The sequence below is a fragment of the Acomys russatus genome, chromosome 10 (assembly GCF_903995435.1).
Source record: "Acomys russatus chromosome 10, mAcoRus1.1, whole genome shotgun sequence".
In the NCBI taxonomy this organism is placed as follows: Eukaryota; Metazoa; Chordata; class Mammalia; order Rodentia; family Muridae; genus Acomys; species Acomys russatus.
In genome coordinates this window covers 40411715-40431781 of record NC_067146.1, presented here as the reverse complement: position 1 = coordinate 40431781, position 20067 = coordinate 40411715, and the positions used below count along the sequence as shown (strand labels likewise).

At 38.6% G+C, this 20067-nt stretch overlaps 1 protein-coding gene across 1 annotated transcript in view; it reads right to left on the bottom strand.

Moving 5' to 3' along the window:
* Nucleotides 1-20035, bottom strand: part of Slc25a40 (solute carrier family 25 member 40) — a 27999-nt gene extending 7964 nt beyond the window's left edge. Inside the window, exons 1-8 of the mRNA XM_051152039.1 lie at nucleotides 19982-20035; nucleotides 14922-15004; nucleotides 14714-14821; nucleotides 12295-12354; nucleotides 7985-8091; nucleotides 4335-4402; nucleotides 2677-2801; nucleotides 1419-1592 (exon numbers count right to left, since the gene is read on the bottom strand). Coding sequence (XP_051007996.1) covers nucleotides 1419-1592; nucleotides 2677-2801; nucleotides 4335-4402; nucleotides 7985-8091; nucleotides 12295-12354; nucleotides 14714-14813 — 634 coding nt within the window. The 5' untranslated portion in view covers nucleotides 14814-14821; nucleotides 14922-15004; nucleotides 19982-20035. The remainder of the gene's footprint in view (nucleotides 1-1418; nucleotides 1593-2676; nucleotides 2802-4334; nucleotides 4403-7984; nucleotides 8092-12294; nucleotides 12355-14713; nucleotides 14822-14921; nucleotides 15005-19981) is intronic.
* Between the last annotated feature and the right edge of the window lie 32 nt (nucleotides 20036-20067).

The window sequence follows — 20067 nt, the reverse complement described above, 5'->3', positions numbered from 1 at the left end:
GTTACTAGAGTTGCTGTGGTCATGGTGTCTCTTCCCAGCAATAAAACACTAAGACAATACGCAAGAGTAAAAAGAAAGAAAATAGTTACCTACAAAACTGTGAAATTTTTGAGTAGGAGGAAAATGGTTTTCAAGATCAAAACTAGACAACAAATTTTTAAGTGTAACACATTGGAAAACATTCTCTAATCAAAGAAGATGATAAAAGTCTGTATGGAGGCAGTGTGATGGCTCAGTGGGTCGAGGAACTTGCTGTTTTGTCTGGAAACCTGGGTGTTAAATCCAGAGCCCACAGGGTAGAAGGAGAGAACCAACTCTTATACTTTCATGAGCATTTTCAAAAAGCTAGTATGGAGGTGACCACTGGGGTTAGGGTGTTGGGCAGCAGTGCATTGGTAAATCAACGGCTTCATGACCTAACACATCAGACATCCAAGCCCATATGGCAACATGGCAAGTCACAGGAGTTCGTTTTGTAAACATAAACCTGTGTTTCTATTTGTTTGTTTTCTTTTTCTTTTCTTTCTTTCAGTTTTTTTTTGTTTGTTTGTTTTGTTTCTGAGACACGGTTTCTTTGTGTAGCCTTGGCTGTCCTGGACTCCCTTTATAGACCAGGCTGGCCTCGGACTCACAGTGATCTGCCTTGCCTCTGCCTCCCGAGTGCTAGGATTAAAGGCATGCGCCACCACGCCAAGCAAATCTATTTCTTTTTAATGTAGCAAAATATATTTTAAATGTCAGGTGGCATAGGAGCCTATGATTATGTATCTATAGTATGATTGAACACAATCACCTATTTGATTTGTAGTGGTCAGTTATTCAGTTATTTATTTATTTATTTATTTATTTTTGTGGTTTTTCCAGCAAGGTTTCTCTGTGTAGCCTTGGCTGTCCTAGACTCCCTTTGTAGACCATGCTGGCCTCCAGCTCATAGCGATCTGCCTGCCTCTGCCCCTGAAGTGCTTGGGATTACAGGCATGCACCACCACACCCAGCTATAGTAGTCTTTTACAGAATATTTACTTAATGGGAAGTTTTTATTTTTAATTACTAAAAAAATAGAGTTCAGTTCATTTAAAGATGGTCTTAAGTACATTTTAATTTGTATTTTACTTGCTTTATTGATTATGATTTATTTAGGAGAATATTGGGGTAGTTTGTATTATTTGAGTATGAATACACACTAATGAATGTTTAGCAGCAATTAAACACAAGAAAAAACAAAAGGATCTGAATTAGAAACTGTTCAATCAATAAAAGCTTATGAAGATCTGAAATCTAAACAATGAACTACAAATCTGTGGTCAGTGCAGAAAAAAATTACTTTAACCATAAAGCATTTAAAACCTAGTAAAATTAATAAATTACTTAAGAATAAGCCACCGAGAATGAGCAGCTACTAATAAGACAAATCCCACCTGAGAAAGGCACATCTCTAAGAATAGTGGGAGCCCAGCCCTTCCAAAGGGAAATCCAACCATCTTCAGACACTTTCATGCTCACAAACCGATGTAGCTCCTTGTAAGAAAACTTCTTCGACTGTATCTTAGTTCTGATCAATTCTAATGGACTTATCACTGTTACTGCACCAACTAACAGAAACAGAACACAAACAGTCAAATCACATATGATGGGAGAAAAACCTAATGTTTGTTTCATTATTTCAACACCCCCCCACACACACACACAAATTATACACTCAAGTGTCCTGTATAATTTGGAGATATTGCAGGGGTCAGGGACACGAGGAGTATAGTGAGTGTGCCTCACCTTGGGAAAGTCACCTTTCATCACAGTAGCTCTACTGCAGTTTAAGTCTATGTTTTGTATTTTTAAAAAATTTAATTAGCTAAAAGTCTCCTTGTAACATTTACAAACAGACTTTGTTTTGGTTGATTTCTGTCCCCTCCCCCATCTATATACGAAGCCTTTCCTCCTGCTCCCAGCATCCTCCCTTTCTACACTAACATCTCACATGGCTATGTTATCCTCACTTTCATTATGTCTGCAAAGAGTAAAATAGAATAGCTAATGAGTCAAAAGATTTTTTTTCTCATAATTGTGTCAAAACAAATATATACCTTTTTCTTGGTTCAACTCTTCAAGGTTAATACTGAAAATGCTCAAGTCAACCAGAGAAAAATTAAAAACCCCAGTCAGTGCTTGCAAATAAACAACTACTTCTCCTCCTCTTTGGCTTTTGATGGAGGGTCTCACTATGTAGCCCTGGCTGGCACAGAACTCTCTGCACAGAACCAGGCCTTCAGAGATCACCGCCTCTGTCTCCCAGGTGCTGGGCTTATCATGTGCTCCCAAGCCCAGCATAAACCTATATAATGGAGAATGTCCAGTGCAGAGGCAACCTACCTTCTGACTAAGCTCTGAATCCCAGAGTTTAAAAGAAATGTGATTAAAGCTTTAGCCTGAGGCATGCATGCATTCAGATATATTGGAAAGAAGATAAGATTCATTCTGACATCACTTCTTAATAGCTGTGTCAGATTCAATGAAAATGAGATATTCCTGTCACATTCTGACGGCAATCACCTACTTACTGCATCACTTCTGGAGTAAAGAAATCACACCAGTTTTCTGTACATTACACAGATTTTCTGTAAATATCAGAGCTTAGATGTTCTCAGTAGAAATCTAAATAAAAACAAGCTCATTACTTACATCTGGCGACAATCCCAGCAACTATTGGTATTCGGGTTTCATTTTCTCCTAATTTAGCTCTCAGAAAAGCACTTAATTGTTCATAGCAGGTAAAATAAATAACTGTGGCAGGAATTGCCATCACGCTGTTAGAAATACATACAAAATATGTTCAGAATTATCAAGATGCCTCAACTATAGTGTTAAGTTCAAATATTACAAATTTTTGTATGGGATCAACTAAAAATAATTACCCCATCAGAGAACTGTATGTGTGTGTGTGTGTGTACCGTGCGTGTACATGTGTAAGTTTGCATGAAAGCATGCACAAAGAGGAAGGGCCAGAGGTGGGTGTCTTGCTCAGTTGCTTTCCACATTATTTTTTTGAGATAGGGTCTCTCACTGATCATTAAACTGCCTGGCCAGCAAGCAGCAGAGTCATTCCTGTCTCTGATTATAGGCACTCACCAATGTGCCTGACACTTTAAAGTGGGTGCTGGGGATCACATCAGGGATCCTCAGGTTACCACCATTTGAGCCATCTTTCCAACCCCAATTTTCTTAAAAGCTCAAGAACAAATGTAAAACAGTTTTAAGCCACAGCTCATACATCACAGCTGCTCGTAAGTAGACGTAAGTTACAATTACGCCGTCAGGATTACAAACATTAATTATAAGGGAACTCTGATGACATTTAAAGTGAAAATATCACAGGGAATTATTAATTAAACTGAAATAAAAATTCCAGGTACCAGCATGTCATATGCAATAAGAAATCATTTTATGTTTATGGTGTATTATAACTGTCCCAGTGACAGCCCATAGCTTGGAATGCTTGTGTTCCATGTTAAGAATTTAGAAATAGGGCTGAAGCCAGAGCTGTCACTAACATTATCATCTAAGGCACTAAAATATGTGCCTCAAATATGCCTCAAGACTGAGTAACCCCTGCACAGGAAAGTCAAGAGGACGTGAAGCGGACAAGCCAAAACAGCTGCAGGAGTTTTTATATTCATTTTTTTGAATATCATTCATTCACAAATTTGTACTTAGTAGAGCTCTAGAATTGGATATATAAACATTCAACATACCTTAGTTTTAGTACAACAAAAAGAAAACCACCAAATTATTTATTTCCAAACAAAAAAACTATGCAGACAGTGGGCTTGGCTGCTTACATTTCCTATAATACGTTCATGAGAGCCTATCTGTATGCTAACCTTCAGCCACTGGAATGTTCCTGAGGACAGTGCTTTTAGCTCTGTCAGAGGCTCTCAGACAATTTGTCTAGACTGATTATGCAAATGGTGTTGACTTGTGACTATTTTCTTTCTGGGATATGATTTTTTTTTTTTTCAATTACAAAGGCAGAATGTTTCATGCAGCCAAGAGGCAATAAAAACTGTACATTTTGAAACCCAGGTGAGTTTTCCAAGGCAGAGTAAGTCCATCCTGTGCTGTGCCAGGAAAAGAGTCTTAGGAAGTGGTAAGTCGCCCTCTGATGGGTTTCCCCGTACCAATTATTCTTGGTATGCTCTAATCATAATGAACCAGAGTCCTTCTAGAACATCTAATGTACAGCTGTGAAACTCATACGACAATACTTTGGGAAATGCAAGACTTTGTTCCACCACGATCACAACCATACATAATAGGAAACACAGTAAAATTCAACTTACAGAGTAGGAGGGAGTCCACTCCACAGGGATTTAATGCCCTCATTTCGAAGAATTTTTAAAAAAGCATCCTAAAATAAGAAAAAGAAAGGTAAACAAAATATATCTTAAAGCTGATAAAAACTTATAATAACTGGTAATTTGAATATTTTAAACATTAATTTATTGGATTTATGGATACCCACTCTTAAAAAACAAGAGACAATTTCACATATATAACATGGAATGTTTCCAGACAGTATTTTTATAGACTGAAGTCTCCATTACTTGTTTTGGCTTTTTTTTTTTTTTTTTTTTTTTTTTTTCAACTTGTCGTACTTGGTTTCTATCTAATAAGCGTTTGAGTGGTTGGAGGGATAGCTCAGCAGTTAACGGTTGTTATTCCAGAAGACCTGAGTTCAGATCCTAATACACATTTTAAGTAGCTTACAACTGCCTCTAAGCAGAGGATCTGATGTCCACTTCTAGCCACCTGTGGGCGTAGACTCACACAGACACATATACATAAAATTAAAAATTCTTATAAAATAACTATAAAAAAGAAGTACAGTACTCATCACAGAAACTCTTCTAAGTATGAAATCTGAGAAAGTGTCATTTAAAGACCACTGTCTGTAGTATCTGGAGAGGAGTCAAAAGCAATCAGAAACTAAAAACAAACTCTTACAACTTAATAATAGGCCGGTGTGGTGGCGCACGCCTTTAATCCCAGCACTCGGGAGGCAAAGGCAGGGGGATCACTGTGAGTTCGAGGCCAGCTAGCCTGGTCTACAAAGTGAGTCCAGGACAGCCCAGGCTACACAGAGAAACCCTGTCTCAAAAAAAAAAAAAAAAAAAAAAAAACCAAACAACTTAATAATAAAAACTTTTTAAAAATTACAAACAATAGAATAGAAATTTCACCCTGAAAAATATGTTCAACATCATTCATCATTGTGGAGGTAAAAAGCAGGACCACTTTGAACATATTAGGCAGATTAAAATAAAGACACATTACTTGCAGTTGTACATGCCTATAACCCTAGCTACCTGTGGGGCTCAGCCAAGAAGATTAAAATCCAAGGCCAGCCAAGGCAACAACATCCGGAAACCTCCTCCTTGGAATGAAGGAAAGAAGGAAGAAAAAAGAATGGGAAGGAAGGAGCAAAGAAAGAGAAAATAGGTCCTACTGAGGACTGGAGAAATTGGAAGCCTCATATACTGCTTATGGGAAAGGAAAATGGTATACCCACTTTGGAAAACAGTTTGGCAGTTTCTCAAACTAATGCCATATAACCCAAAAATTCAATTCTGGATATAAATGCAAGCAATATTAAAATACATGTTCACATAAAAATTTAAATGTTCATAATTGCATCACTCACTTCCCAAAGTGGAAATAACCTAAATGTCCATCAACTAATAAATAGAGAAACAAAACAAAGTATATTCATAAAATTATATAATATAAGCAGGGCGTGGTGGCCTGTAATCCCAGCACTCGGGAGGCAGAGACAGGCGGATCGCTGTGAGTTCGAGGCCAGCCTGGTCTACAAAGTGAGTCCAGGACAGCCAAAGCTAACACAGAGAGACCCTGTCTTGAAAACCAAAAAAAAAAAAAAATATATATATATATATATATATATATATATATATAATATATAGGACTAAAAATATATGGACATAAATCATGACACTGGTGCACCTTAAAATACTGTGTTAAGAACAGAAGCCACTCACAAGCAGGAAAGGAACAGCTTGGGAGGAGAGATAACTTTTATGATATATTCACTGTACTCTAGCCAACCATTGCTCAGATCCACACCAGCAAAAGCCAAGGAGGTTTCTAGATTTCCCACTGTTAGGCTGCAATGAAGCACTGTAACTTGGTGCTACAGAAGATCAATGAGATGAAACGTCCACCCCACAGATAATATTTCTGCCTATTATACTACGGTCGTGTCAGAAGAGGAATAGCGGAGAGAGACTTTTGCCATCATCTGACAGTAATGGGGCCAGTCCAGCTCAGAGCCAGTGGAAAGAACCAAAACTCCCACTCCTGCCCTGCCCAACAATAAAGTCTTTCCTCAAATTTGCAACCAACGGATATGACTGGAGAACCTAGATTTCTAAAGCTCTGATGTAACACTCCCTCCTCCTCCTCCTTCTTTTGGTTTAAACAAAATAGTTAACTGAAATGTGGGGTTTAATAACAATATTCAAAATGCCTAGGATTTAGTCTATCCACCATTCTAAGAATTAGGATGGTCTTATAATAAATGATATAAACAATATAAAATGATATAAATCAAGATAGACAATAATAAACACTGAAATTGAGCTAAGATGTCCGAGTTCCCTGACAAAGGTTTCAAATCAGCCAACATTGGATACAGAGTAAAAACAATGAATGAACATTTATCAATATTATTGAAGTTTTAAAAAAAGTTAGACTACTTCAGCTAAGAAATACATACACAAAAGCGTGACAGATAAAAATGAAATGATGGAACATGTGACACAAAGGAATGAAAGAAAAATAACAAATGGAAAAGCAAAAACAAAAAAGAATAGGAAAAGGCAAATTTAAGCCCTTATATCTATACCTGCATAAATATAATTTGTCTACTAATTAACTGACAAAAACTGACAGTGAATTTAAAGTCTACCTATAAGAAGAAATGTTTCAATTATAGTGTTAGGAGTAGGTTTAAAATGTGCTGGAAGCCGGGCATGCTGGCACACAACTTCCATCCCAGCACCTGGGAAGCAGAGGATAGCAGATCTCTATGGGTTTGAGACCCGCTTGGTCATCCACACATCAAGTTCTAGGCCAGTCAGGGCTACACAGACTGATGCCACTTAAAAAACAAAACAAAATAAAAAGCACTACAAGACCCAGCATAGTAAAGGTGTCATTTCACTCTAAGCGGGAATAGGAGTGTAATATGATTCCTCTAAAAATCTTAGAAATATTAAAGAATAACTTTATCTTACATACTGCTTACCGCCCCCCCCTCCCCAACTTATGAATGTCTGTAGCAGCTTTTATCACAATAACTGAAAACTGCCAACAATCCTGAATGTGTCCACACCCACACTAAACTTCTGAGCAATAAACCAAAAGCAAATAATAGACTCATACAACAGCCTGGGTAAATCTCCACACTATTATGCAAAGGGAAAACTCCAACCTCCAGAGGTAGCATATGCCGTGATTCCATTTATGTAGCATTTTTCACATGACAAAATTTTCTAATTTAAGAACAGAGTAGAAGTTGCCAGGGGTTACAGAAAAGATGAGAGCACAAAGAAAATGGGTATTGTTCTTCAAAGGAAACAAGAAAAATTCCCATAGTGCTCTCTTTACAAGTACATTAATATGAGTATTACCAAGGACAGGGGACAAACACATGAGTCTGTTTGTACGGTTTTTTTAATACATGAGATCTACAATTCTCAAAAACCTTTTAAAAATTTGAAAAAGCTACTTCTTTTTCCTATATAAACAGGATAAACAAATGAAAGTTAACAAATTGTAAAGGAAAGAAATACTTGTCTTTACCATGACTTAGTATGATAGACTTTTAATTCCCTTATAGCTATAGTCATATATAAAAATAAATATAAGAACAGAAAACATAAAAAGGTCCCAAATAAAAGCATCTCTTTACCAATGTTCCCTGGAAATTGCCTGGCTTCTTATACCATGCTTTCTTGCTGCCATCTTCACAGATACACATATGATCCATGAGTCCATTGCTGTATACAAAGCACTTTCCTAAAAGAAAAGAGTCCAAAAACCAGAAGTTATTTCATATAATTATATTATTTTTTACAGACTAATTGCAAGTACAGTGAAACTAGAGAGACAGGGAAAGAGAAATTCTGGGATGGAACATACATAATTAGTTTAATTTGCTTAAGGTAAGTCAGCACTGGCCTCTAAACTCCACTGTGAAAAAAGTGACAAGATGAATTAGTGAGTTTTATATTTTCAGAACCATGGTGTAAAACAAATGATGCACACAGAAGTATGTTTTAGGTTATAAGGGATGGGTGATGGAAGATAGGAAAACATATTTCCATGTCAACTCTTGCACACAAGGGAATTCCATGTCAAAATAAGCAGAACAACTGTTATTAATGTAAGTAGTGCCAGGCTTGTCCCTTTGTCTGTTTGTCCTGCTCTGTTGAGCCATCTGTCAGCTCCACCTAATTGACCACAACTTGCCCCAGTGGATTAACAGTTGCTGACAACTCTGTGTGTCATAATGTACAAACATTTCCTCTGCTTCCACAACTTTCATTACTGCGCAAGAGTAGCCTTTCAGTCTCATTTATACTTATCTGAAATGACTGCTCATTTTACCTTACTTCTATATAAGAAAAAGCTGTATTTAAAATCTTTATTATTCTTTCACTTTTTCTCCTCTGTACTCATGCTAAGAATAGAACCCAGAGCTCCATACATGCTAGGAAAGCAATATACTCACTGAGTAACTTCTCAGAACACAGAGGATTCAAATAAGGCAATTCATTACAGCTCAGCCAACTCTTGCTATTTGTGTTTGATATACTTCCTGCACCTTTATACAGTATCAAAGGTTGATTACAGCATTGATATTCTTGTCCACCTGACACAACATAGAATTACTTTTACCAAATTTCATATAGAGTTAAAGTGAACAATCCTGCATTATAAAATAACAGAGAAACAGGCAGGCTAACTGCAGATCTATACAGTCCACCAGGCTCATCCCCAGCTCTGTGGCAGACCACCTGCTGAGGCATCCTTTCAAGGCTCCTGCTTCCAGTTCCAGCGGATCACACAGACCTTCCCCTCCAAAACACCCTCCCCCACTCATTGCTTTTATCCCAGCACCCCAACTCCAACAGACATTCCCCACGAACCTACAGGCCATCAGCCCAGTGGAGAAGGCAGGCTAACTGCAGCTCTACCCTGCCTCCTCCAAGTCCAATCCCCTAGTCTCTGTAGCAGACCACCTGCGGCAGCCTCCCCTTCTCTGCCCCTGCAGCTAGCTGGTCAAGGTCTCTTCCTCCAGTCTTCCTTCCCATTTATTCTGCTATTCCATGCCCAACTCTCACAGGATTTATCTGGAATGCTAAACATACAGAATAAAGAAAAAAAATTAAAAGCTCCAAAGGAAAAAGACGAAGCAACATATATTTAAAAAGACCTATTAAAACAACACTTCTCAACAAAGACGCTAAAAACCAGAAGGACCTGACCAGATGCTCTACAGACTCTAGGAGACCACAGATGCCACACAACTATACTCAGCAAAACTTTCAATCACATTAGATGGAGAAATATGACAGTCAATATCTATCTACAAATCCAGCCCTAGAGAAGGTGCTAGAAAGAAAACCCAAATAAAGAGGTTAGCCACACCAAAATAAATAAATAAATAAATAATAAAATAAAAAACCCACAAGGAATAAATAATCCCAGAGCATCAAATTAAAAGAGGGAAAATACAGGTAGACATACACACCCCATAACAACAAATTAATAGGAATCAACAAACACTGCTCACTGATACTTTTCAACATCCAATTTCCCAATAAATAACATAATAAAAAGACTAACAGAATAAATGTGAAAACAGGGTCTATCTTTCTCCTGCATCCAAGAAGCATACTTCAATGTCAAGGATAGCTATCATCTCAGGGTAAAAGAGTGGAAAAATATATTCCAAGCAGATGCGCCTAAGAAGCAACCTGGTGTAGCCACTTTAATATCTGACAAAATCGACTTCAAAACTAATCAGACTAGATAGGGAAGAACACTACATATTCTAAGAAGGGAAAAAAAAAAAAATCCACCAAGATCTCAATTCTTAACATCTATGCACCAAACACGGGGGCACCTGAGTTCATGAAAGAAACACTACTACAGCTTAAATCAAATATTGATTCTCCCATACTAACAGTGGGAGACTTCAGTATCCCATCTCACCAATGGACAGTTCATCCAGATAAAAGCTAAACAGAGATGTGCTAGAGCTAAATGTTGTTATAAACCAAATGGACCTAACAGATACAAAACGTCTCACCCAATACCAAAGAATCTACCTTCCTCTCCGTCCCTCATGGAGCTCTCTCCGGCCCAGACCACATCCTCCAGCACAAAGCAAGTCTCAACAGACAGAGGAACACTGAAACCCTACATCCTATCTGATCACCACAGATTAAAGCTGGACATCAACAGCAGAAACAGCAGAAGGCCTACAAATTCATGGAAAATGAGCAACTCATTACTGAATGAAAAATGGGTCGAGACAGAAATTAAAGACTTTCTATAATGGAATGAAATGAGAACACAATATACCCAAACTTATGGGATACAATGAAGGTGGTTCTAAGAGGCAAGTTCATAGCACTAGGTACCTACGCTAAAAAAAAGAGAGAGTGAGAGAGAGAGAAAGGGAGATCTCATACTAATAACAGCATGCCTGAAAGCTCTAGAACAAAAAGGAAAAAAAAAATCATACCCAAAACTAATCAAACTCAGGGCTGAAATCAAGAACATCAACAATGCCATTAAAACATCAAAGAAATTTCATTATCCTCAGTCATCAAGGAAATGCAAATCAAAACTACTTTTGAGATTTCATCTTATACCTGTCAGCATGGTTAAAATCAATAAAGCAAGTGGTAGCTCATGGGGGTGAGGATGTGGAGTAAGGGGAACATGTTGCTGTTAAGTTACCAGTAAGGCTTAGGCCTGTAATTACTATTACGGTAGTATTTTCTAGCCTGCTAGCCTGCCCCAATCCCATGCCATCTGTTTCTAATAATTTCTATCAAGCTACCGCCCATCTATAATCCCAAATACTTGCTAATTATCATCATCTGAGCCAAGTCTCCATCCATGCCAGTCATGTGCTTCTCCTCCACTTAACCCAAGACGGACTCCTTCTTCCTCTTCTCCTCCAGTCTCTCCTTCCTTCCAAGATTCCCTCTGTCTCCCCAAGCCCTGGAAACTTAGCCATGCCTATCCCATTTGCCCTGCTCAGGTGTGATGGCATTTTATTGGTCAAATAGGTTAGGCTCTTAGGCAAAGTACAGGTGGGGAGAGACAGCAAGCAGTAATTAGCATCAAAATACATCAGACCAACCTCCAGCAGGAACTTTCATTCACTGCCAGTGGAAGCACAAATTTATCCAGCCAATATGGGAATCAGTGGGGCGGCTCCTCAGCTAAGACCGGAACAGATACAAACACCTCAAGATCCAGCTATACTACTCTTTGGCACATACCCAAATTTGGGACACGTCATCCTACCACAGAGACACCTGCTCAACCATGTTCACTGCTGCTCTATTTATAACAGCCAGGAATTGGAAGTCATCTAGATGTGCCTCAAGAGAGGAAACAGCATGCACAGAGCCTGCTCAGCTGTGTACCAGGTCCTTACAGTTTAGTGTTTTGCTGGGACTCCTGAGTATGGAAATGACTGGGCCTCTAACTCTTGTGTCTTCTCCCAGGGCTCTCTTCCTTCTGTTGGTTTGCCTTGTCCATATTTGATGTGATGGGTTTTGTTTTATCTTATTATATTTTATTTTGTTGTGATCTCTTAGAAGCCTGTTCCTTTCTAATGAGAGACAGACAGAAAAGGGCTATTCTTATCTGAATAATCAAATAAGTGGTTATTCTCTACTTCAATAAAAAGAAGGCCAATTAAAATGTTAAGAGACAGATGTACACAAGTATGTACGCATGACCAATAAAGAGGGATAGATTGTATGGATGGATGTATATAAGACAAATAAATAGGGATAGATACCATACATTTTTTTTCTGCATATACATCACTGGGTAAAATTAAAAAGTGAAAAATGTTTCTAGATAAGGCATCAATTCTAATAAATTAACAAAAATATTATCCAAACAAAAATTAGCACAGTAATATTTTTAAAAGTCTAACCAAACTGTCAGGGCATCTAATATACATACCTTTAGGGAATGGGTTGTTCTGCGCTTGGAGTCGAATTTTAACAACATCCAGGGGTGTCACTATGAATATATAAATTTTAATTAAAATATGATCTCATTTAGAAAACTATACATCAATTCTCACTTTGCCTCATTCCTATGGAATGGGTAAGCTGTACAGCACTGAATGTGTGTCCCACCAGTGAGGTGTTCTCCTGCCCCTAATATGGTCCTCTGCATTTCTGTCCTCAGCTACTGAAGACAGATTGGCAATCATTTCTCACAGGTACAAGTTGTTTCTATCTACAACTAAAATTCTACTAGTATTACAACTAAGGCACTACAGTTTTAGAAAATATGTTCTTTAAAGCAATCTATGAAAGTTCTAAAAGTCTAAAGATTTGAGAAAAACTTCCTATTAACTAAAAAATTCACTAAAAAATCAGCCAGTGTTAGTCTTCCCAATCTGATCAATATATCTGTATCAAAGCCTGTAGGAAATGAAATTTGGGGTATTTTAGCCATAAATCATCTTCAGCATTAGGTTATGTCATCCATTTTGGAACAACAAAGAAAATTTGCATCTTATTTTCATTTATATACTCTATTTAATGAAAAGAAAAAAATCAAATTGTTATTTCAAAGAAACTATTTTTAGCTGGGTGCAGTGATGCATGCCTTTAATCCCAGCACTTACAGGCAGAAGCAGGTGACTCTCTGAATTCAAGGACAGCCAAGGCTACACAGAGACACCTTGTCTTGGAAAACAAAACAAAACAGAAAGAAGACTATTCCTCATCAGGGAACAAGAAAGTCTCATCAGATAATTTGTAAAGCCTCTAAGATCTCAAGGAGAATTCAAGTCAACCTAAAGATATACCACAAAGCAATTGATTTATATTCTAATCACTTGTTACTTTAATAAACAACCTAGTCAACTTAAATCATTCAATGTTAAGCTGTCATCTATGCATTGGGCTATGTCTATAAGAAATTCACTGTACAAAACACAAAAAAAAGATAATCCACAGAAACCTGGGAAACTTTTTTTTTTTTTAATTTTTTATTAATTTATTCTTGTTACATCTCACTGATTGTCCCATCCTTTGTATACTCCCATTTTTCCCTCCCTCCCATTTTCCCCTTATTCCCCTCCCCTATGACTGTTCCTGATGGGGATTTCCTCCCCCTGTATATGCTCATAGGGTATCAAGTCTCTTCTTGGTAACCTGCTATCCTTCCTCTGAGTGCCACCAGGTCTCCCCCTCTAGGGGACATGGTCAAATATGGAAACCTGGGAAACTCTTAAGTTACCCAAAACTATGTTATTCTATATGCAACTATGTTATTCCTTTCCTATTTTAAAAGACTTAAAATAATTGTAAAAGTTTAATAATATCGATAGAGACCTCCAAGAATTCTTATTTTTAAATTTATTTATTTGTTTGTCTATTGTTTTTTGAGAGTCTATTACATAGCCCAGGTTGTTCTGGAGCTCATATGTATACCAGGCTACCCTACAAAGATTCACGTGCCTTTGCTTTCCAAGTCCTGGGATTAAAGGTGTGTGGCACCACATCTAGGTAAGACAAGGGTCTTTTCTCTCTCTCTCTTTCTTTCTTTGAGACAGTTTCTCCGTGTAGCCCTGGTTGTCCTAGAGTCACTTTTGTAGATCAGGCTGGCCTTGAGCTCACAGCGATCCACCTGCCTCTGCCTCCCAAGTGCTGGGATTAAAGGCATGCACCACCATGCCAGGCTGAGACTCCTTAGTTTCACTGAAAAGATAAACTTTAGAAAAATAGGTACTGTCCCCAAGTGTGGCAGTGACCTGTGAGTGAACAAGCACAGACAGAATTCAATTCTCTTCATTTTCTATTCCTTTCCCACCATCCTAATGAAATACTAGAATCCTGCATATTAAATACCTCTCTTTAGTCTCAGGGCTTCAGAGATGTCTCAGTGAGTGCAGGCCACACAAGCATGCGCAGACTAGTTAGAATCCCAGCACCCATGTTAAACACTGGGCCCAGTGGTACTAGAGTGAAATCCCAGCACAGGAAAGCAAAGACAAGAGGATCTGTGGGGCTTGCTAGCTGATCACTCAGCTCTGAGTTCATTGGGAGACCCTGTCTCAAAAAATAAAGTGGAGAAGGACTGCAGACATCCGGCATTGAACTCTGCCCTCCACACACACACTTGCATACAGACATACCAGACTGTGCATGTACACCCATACATACACAGGCACACAAAACAGAGCAACAGAAGATGGTGACATTGACTTCCAGCTGCTACATGCACATGTGTACAAATAACAAATATGTACACATACATACGTCCCATACACAGAGCCCTCAAAAGCAGAATCATTACTTCACAGATAATAAACTTTAGTAGAATATTCAAAGTTATATAATCAGTACTGGTAGTAGAACTTTACCCATCAGTGATGTCAATACAGCTCCAGTACAAGAGGCAATCATTTGCTGAAGAGGTGTCACTTGGACTGTTGGTGGTGGCCCCTCGGTTTCAGGTTCCATCCTTCTAACTAGTTGAAAAAATTCTGTTAAAGCATAAATTAAAAAATACATGTGCACATATATATATAATGCATATATGTATATGTAATAAAGTTGAATGGAAAATACCTTCAAAATTCCCCGCTAAGTTATAAAAGCAATAATCAGGAATGCTTGCCTAACATCCCAAGTCTTGGGTTTGATCCTCAGCACTGCAAAAATAAAGCAAAATATAACAACAAAATTAATACAAAGCACATCTTTTTATCACTGCCAAAAGTAAGTTATAAATGAAAGTTAGTGTGCAACTTCCATGAATAGCAGATGTCCTCTGATAAGAATGTGTTTGGGCCAGGCGTGGTGGTGGCGCAGGCCTTTAATCCCAACACTTGGGAGGCAGAGGCTGGTGGATCGCTGTGAGTTCGAGGCCAGCCTGGTCTACAAAGTGAGTCCAGGACAGCCAAGGCTACACAGAGAGACCCTGTCTCGAAAAACCAAAAAAAAAAAAAAAAAAAAAAAAAAAAAAAATGTGTTTGGTTAAGCTGTATGAGGAATATTACATTTGCAGGGCAGGTAACCAATAGGTATGGAAACATCTTCTGACCACGGGCCAGAACAAAGGCAGCTAAGTGACAAGAATTTCGAAAATCTGAATGTTTACAGATAAACATTACTTAGATACCTTCTTTATTCTGGAATAGACTACCATCCAATATAGCACAATTTTTATTGCATACCAATAGTGCATAGTTGTAAAATAAAAACAGATGGCCTTAATCATCTTATAGAAACTTCATAAGACAGGTAATATTTGTTATTTTTTGGAAGTCATATATACATTTATATGATTATAAACATCTACATATACAAACACATATAGACATTGATATATGTGTACATCTGTTTTGAAAAATAAATTCTACTTATGCTTAGTACTCTGCTTTGGACATAATTACAAACAGTGTGATAAATGTTTATATCATTTTTAATGCTTGCAGAGCATATAACTATGCTTAAATGATCTCTTATACTTAGGTTGTCAAATTCTCAATGGCAAACCATTCTGATATAATATTCTATTTATGTATCTTTTTGTAGTCTTCCTACACTTATAAAGAACACTAAAATAGGTAGACTATAATACTTAAAAACTTAATATAGAGCAGGGCATGGTGGCACATTCTTTTAATCCCAGCACTTAAGAGGCAAGGATAGGAGAATCTCTGCGAGTTCAAGGCCAGCCTGGTCTAAATAGTGAGTTACAGGACAGCCAGGAATACACAGGGAGACCCAGTCTCAAACCAACCAACCAACTAACCAACCAACCAACCAACCAAACAAACAAACAAACCAAACCCCTTTACAAAATAGAATGGAAGGTTACAAACCATTCTGGACTTGACAAACAGCAAGACTCTGTCCCTCATAACACACAGATTTGGATACAAACTTCCTTTCCAGAAAGACAGACTAATGTATACTTTCACTGGCAGTTTGTCATTCTAATTACTCCCATGTTCACAAACCCTCTCTCTTTTAATATTACACATCTTGCTGAGTGCGGTGGTGCATGCCTGGAATCCTAGAACTCTGGGAGGCAGAGGCAGGCGACAATCTCTGTGATTTTTGAGGGCAGCCTACAAAATGAGTCCAGGACAGCGAAGGCTACACAGAGAGACCCTGTCTCAAGCCCTCCTCCCCCCCAAAATAAACATCTTGTCCCCTTCTTGTCCTCTGCTTCCTGGATGCCATGAACTGAACCTCTCTGCCCCCCTACACACACTGCCAAAATGTTCCATATCAATAGCGGGAAAATGAGTTTAATACAAATAATTATTCTTAGAGGCCTCAAGTGTGCAGTAGATAAAGATTGGGTTTAAGTGAGGTTCACTATGAATATGAAAGAAAGAAAACACCTTTTGGCAAGAAAGGCTTAAGTGGAAGCAATAAAACAGGAAAATGATAAACATTACAAAGGTATTCATTGTCTAAACTCAAGAATATAAAATATATATTTGGTTATGTGTGACATAATGTGAAAAAAAGCCATTTAGGCCTTCTTTGATAATCACAAAAAACAAAAACAAAAACAAACAGCAACAACAACAAAAAACTGGTGAAGTTGATTGAACAGATATTAACTTCATTAGCAGAAAAGGAAATTTCAAAATAAAAGAGTTAATATTTGGCAGCAGATATAACTCAAGCGTAAAGTATGAGGTACCAAGTTCAGTGCCTAGAACAAACACACACACACACACACACACACACACACACACACACACACACATGACAGAGAGAGAGAGAGAGCGAGAGAGAGAGACAGAGAGAGAAGGAGGTGGGAGGGGGATAAGGGGGGAGGGAACTTGTCCAAGGTCATAAAATTAAGGCTAGACCCGTTCTAAATGAATTAACTTCTCTTGATTCATAGCCAAATAAATGTTGACTTAGATCCAGGGGTGTCCAAACTTTTGACATTGTAGCCTGATGTTGTTATCTACAAATGTGTTGGATTACATTCATAGCTATCCTAGGATGCATTTAGTTTAGGGCCACAAATTGGCTTCCAGTTTTAATCCCAGAAATTGGGAGGCAGAGGCAGGCAGATCTCTTGAGCTTGAGGCTAGCCTGATCTACATAGTGAGTTCCATGACAGTCAGAGCTACTACATACTGAGGCCATTCCTCTCCCCAAAAAAACCCTCCAAAACCAATTACAAACAAAAAACAAATTGCACACACATAATTCTGCTCAACGCAATGCTTTCATACAGTTTCTTACTACAAATAACTCTGGCCCCACTCATTCATTCTTTTTTTTTTTTTAGGTTTTCTGAGACAGGGTTTCTCTGTATAACAGTCCTGGCAGTCCTAGACTCGCCCTGCCTCTGCCTCCCAAGTGCAGGGATTAAGGGCGTGAGTTACCACACCTGGCTCATTTATTCTACAATGTAAAGCCTTCATCAGAAGAATTCTCCTAAGTACATTTTCAAGATCTACTTTAGGCTGGATGGGGTGGTCACGCCTGTAATTCCAGCACTTGGGAGGCTGATGCAAAAGGATTTCTATTGGCTTCCAGGTCAGTTTGGGTTACACAGTAAGTCCCAGGCTACATTGGGCTACAAGGAGAGACCATTTCAAAATGAGAAACAACAAAAACAAGATCTGCTTTAACATAAACCACATTCTTTTATAGACCTGATTGCTGACAGGACAGGTAAGGAGATTTCTATTTTTATAAGATCAAGTTCTTCCTGTGGCTACTACAATTTGGGTTCCACATGACATTTGGTAGTAGATTGAAAAATTACTAACTGCATGGTAAATAGATTATTTTTGCTTATTCATGGCTTGGAATTATCACTTATGTAACACGTAAGGGTGAGTCTAACAACATGGTTCCAACTCTTTCACTGTCCTGTCTCATAAGAAATCTAAACTACGCGTCACAAAAGCATAAAATGGCCTTTCATGTTTCAAAAGAAACATGATTACATCTTTTCCATATTCTGAAAACTACAAAAAAAAAAAAAAAAATCCAATCTCCCCTTCTGTCATTCCTTCCTTACTGGCATTTCTCTTCTTCAGTGTGCTCAACCTATGACTTCAAATGCAGTTTTTTGTTTTTTCTTTTTAATCTAGTACTTGGCTACATTACTATTGGAATTGTACTTACCTGTATTACCATCCAAACTGTCATTAAGGAAATGAACGGCACCTCCCACATCAAAACCACAGATGTACTATTCAGGTTTTGGCCGTTTTTTTGAACTCTCTTGGGAACTGAGAAGTTTTGCAAGGCTCATCAAAATCACAGCAATGACAGAGCTCTTACTGTTCCAGCCACTTTACCAGGCTTTCAAGAATATTCCATTTAAACTCCTTAAAAGCTAAGAACTACTGGACCCCCTTTCATAGACTAAAACTGAGCCGCAAAATTATCCAGTTCCTATAGTTTAATCAAAGCTGGAACCATCTGAATTCTGTTGGTTTTTTTTTTTTTTTTTTTTTTTTTTGGCTTTTCGAGACAGGGTTTCTCTGTGTAGCCTTGGCCATCCTGGACTCACTTTGTAGACCAGGCTGGCCTCGAACTCACAACGATCCGCCTGCCTCTGCCTCCCGAGTGCTGGGATTAAAGGCGTGCGCCACCATGCCGGCCTGAATTCTGTAAAAGTCCCTCCCCACCACTGCCTTCTGTTCCCAGTTCCCTTTTTCAACTCCTCAGCCTGCAGTCCCTGTTTTCACTCTGGTTTCCTCATCCTCCGAATCTCTCTCTTTATCTCACATCCCGACTCTAGGGCATCCCACCCTCCCTCCTGGCTTTAACTCTATTTGTATTCTAATTGTATTAGTGTTCCTCAAACATTTAAACCATTTTACAAACGGGAACATTTCTGTATTTTTTTTCTCCTTCATTTTGCAAATTGAGTTTTCCCTCCTCCACCACCCCCCAATGTTAAATGTTTGCTCCAACTATATTTCCTCCTTCTCAAGATCTGTTAAGCACCTGTATGTTAACTCAAGTCCATCAGTACAATGTCTCTTAACGTATATTTCCCTTCCTGGCTCCCTCCTAGACATTTCTTGTGAATACAAATTATCTCCAACTGTCTAATAAACTGTTTAATAAAGACAGTCCCATGATTGTTGCTCCGGACTCCATCCTTAACCTGCTCAAAACAAAATCATTTCTTTTAGCAATTCGAATCCATCTTGACATTACCTTTGGATAACAGTTTCTCCGCTCGCCTATCTGAGCTTCGGTATACTTATTTGCACTGACTGTCTTGAGGTGCTACATCTATCAAGGCCAACAGTACAAAACATAAAGTCTGTAAGGGTGCAAACCTAAGTACAGGCAAAGCAAACAAACAAACAAGTTCTGTGAGGCACTTTCTCAGTTATAAGGCAAAATTAAATCACAAACATCTGAATTTCGCCTTGACCCTAATCATTCCCGTTTTACAGAAGAAAACCCCGACCCTTTGCTGTCCACGACTTTACTGTTGCAAAAAAAAAATTTTTTTTTATGCACACGCAGAGAAAGAACAGGGTTGCGAGAGTCAGGTCAGGCGGGAGACACCCCGGCCCCGCCGCTACCTTGGCCACCATGGACCTCTGCGGCCTGTCTGCACATAGGCGAGAGCCCAGAGCCTGGCCCCAAGTCCCACACACGGTTAGCTGGTGTACCTGGTGGCGAGGCGACTGCATGGCGGGGGAGGTCGCAGCAAACCTAGCAGGTGCCTTCGAGGCTGACTGCGTCCACAGCCGGGGCT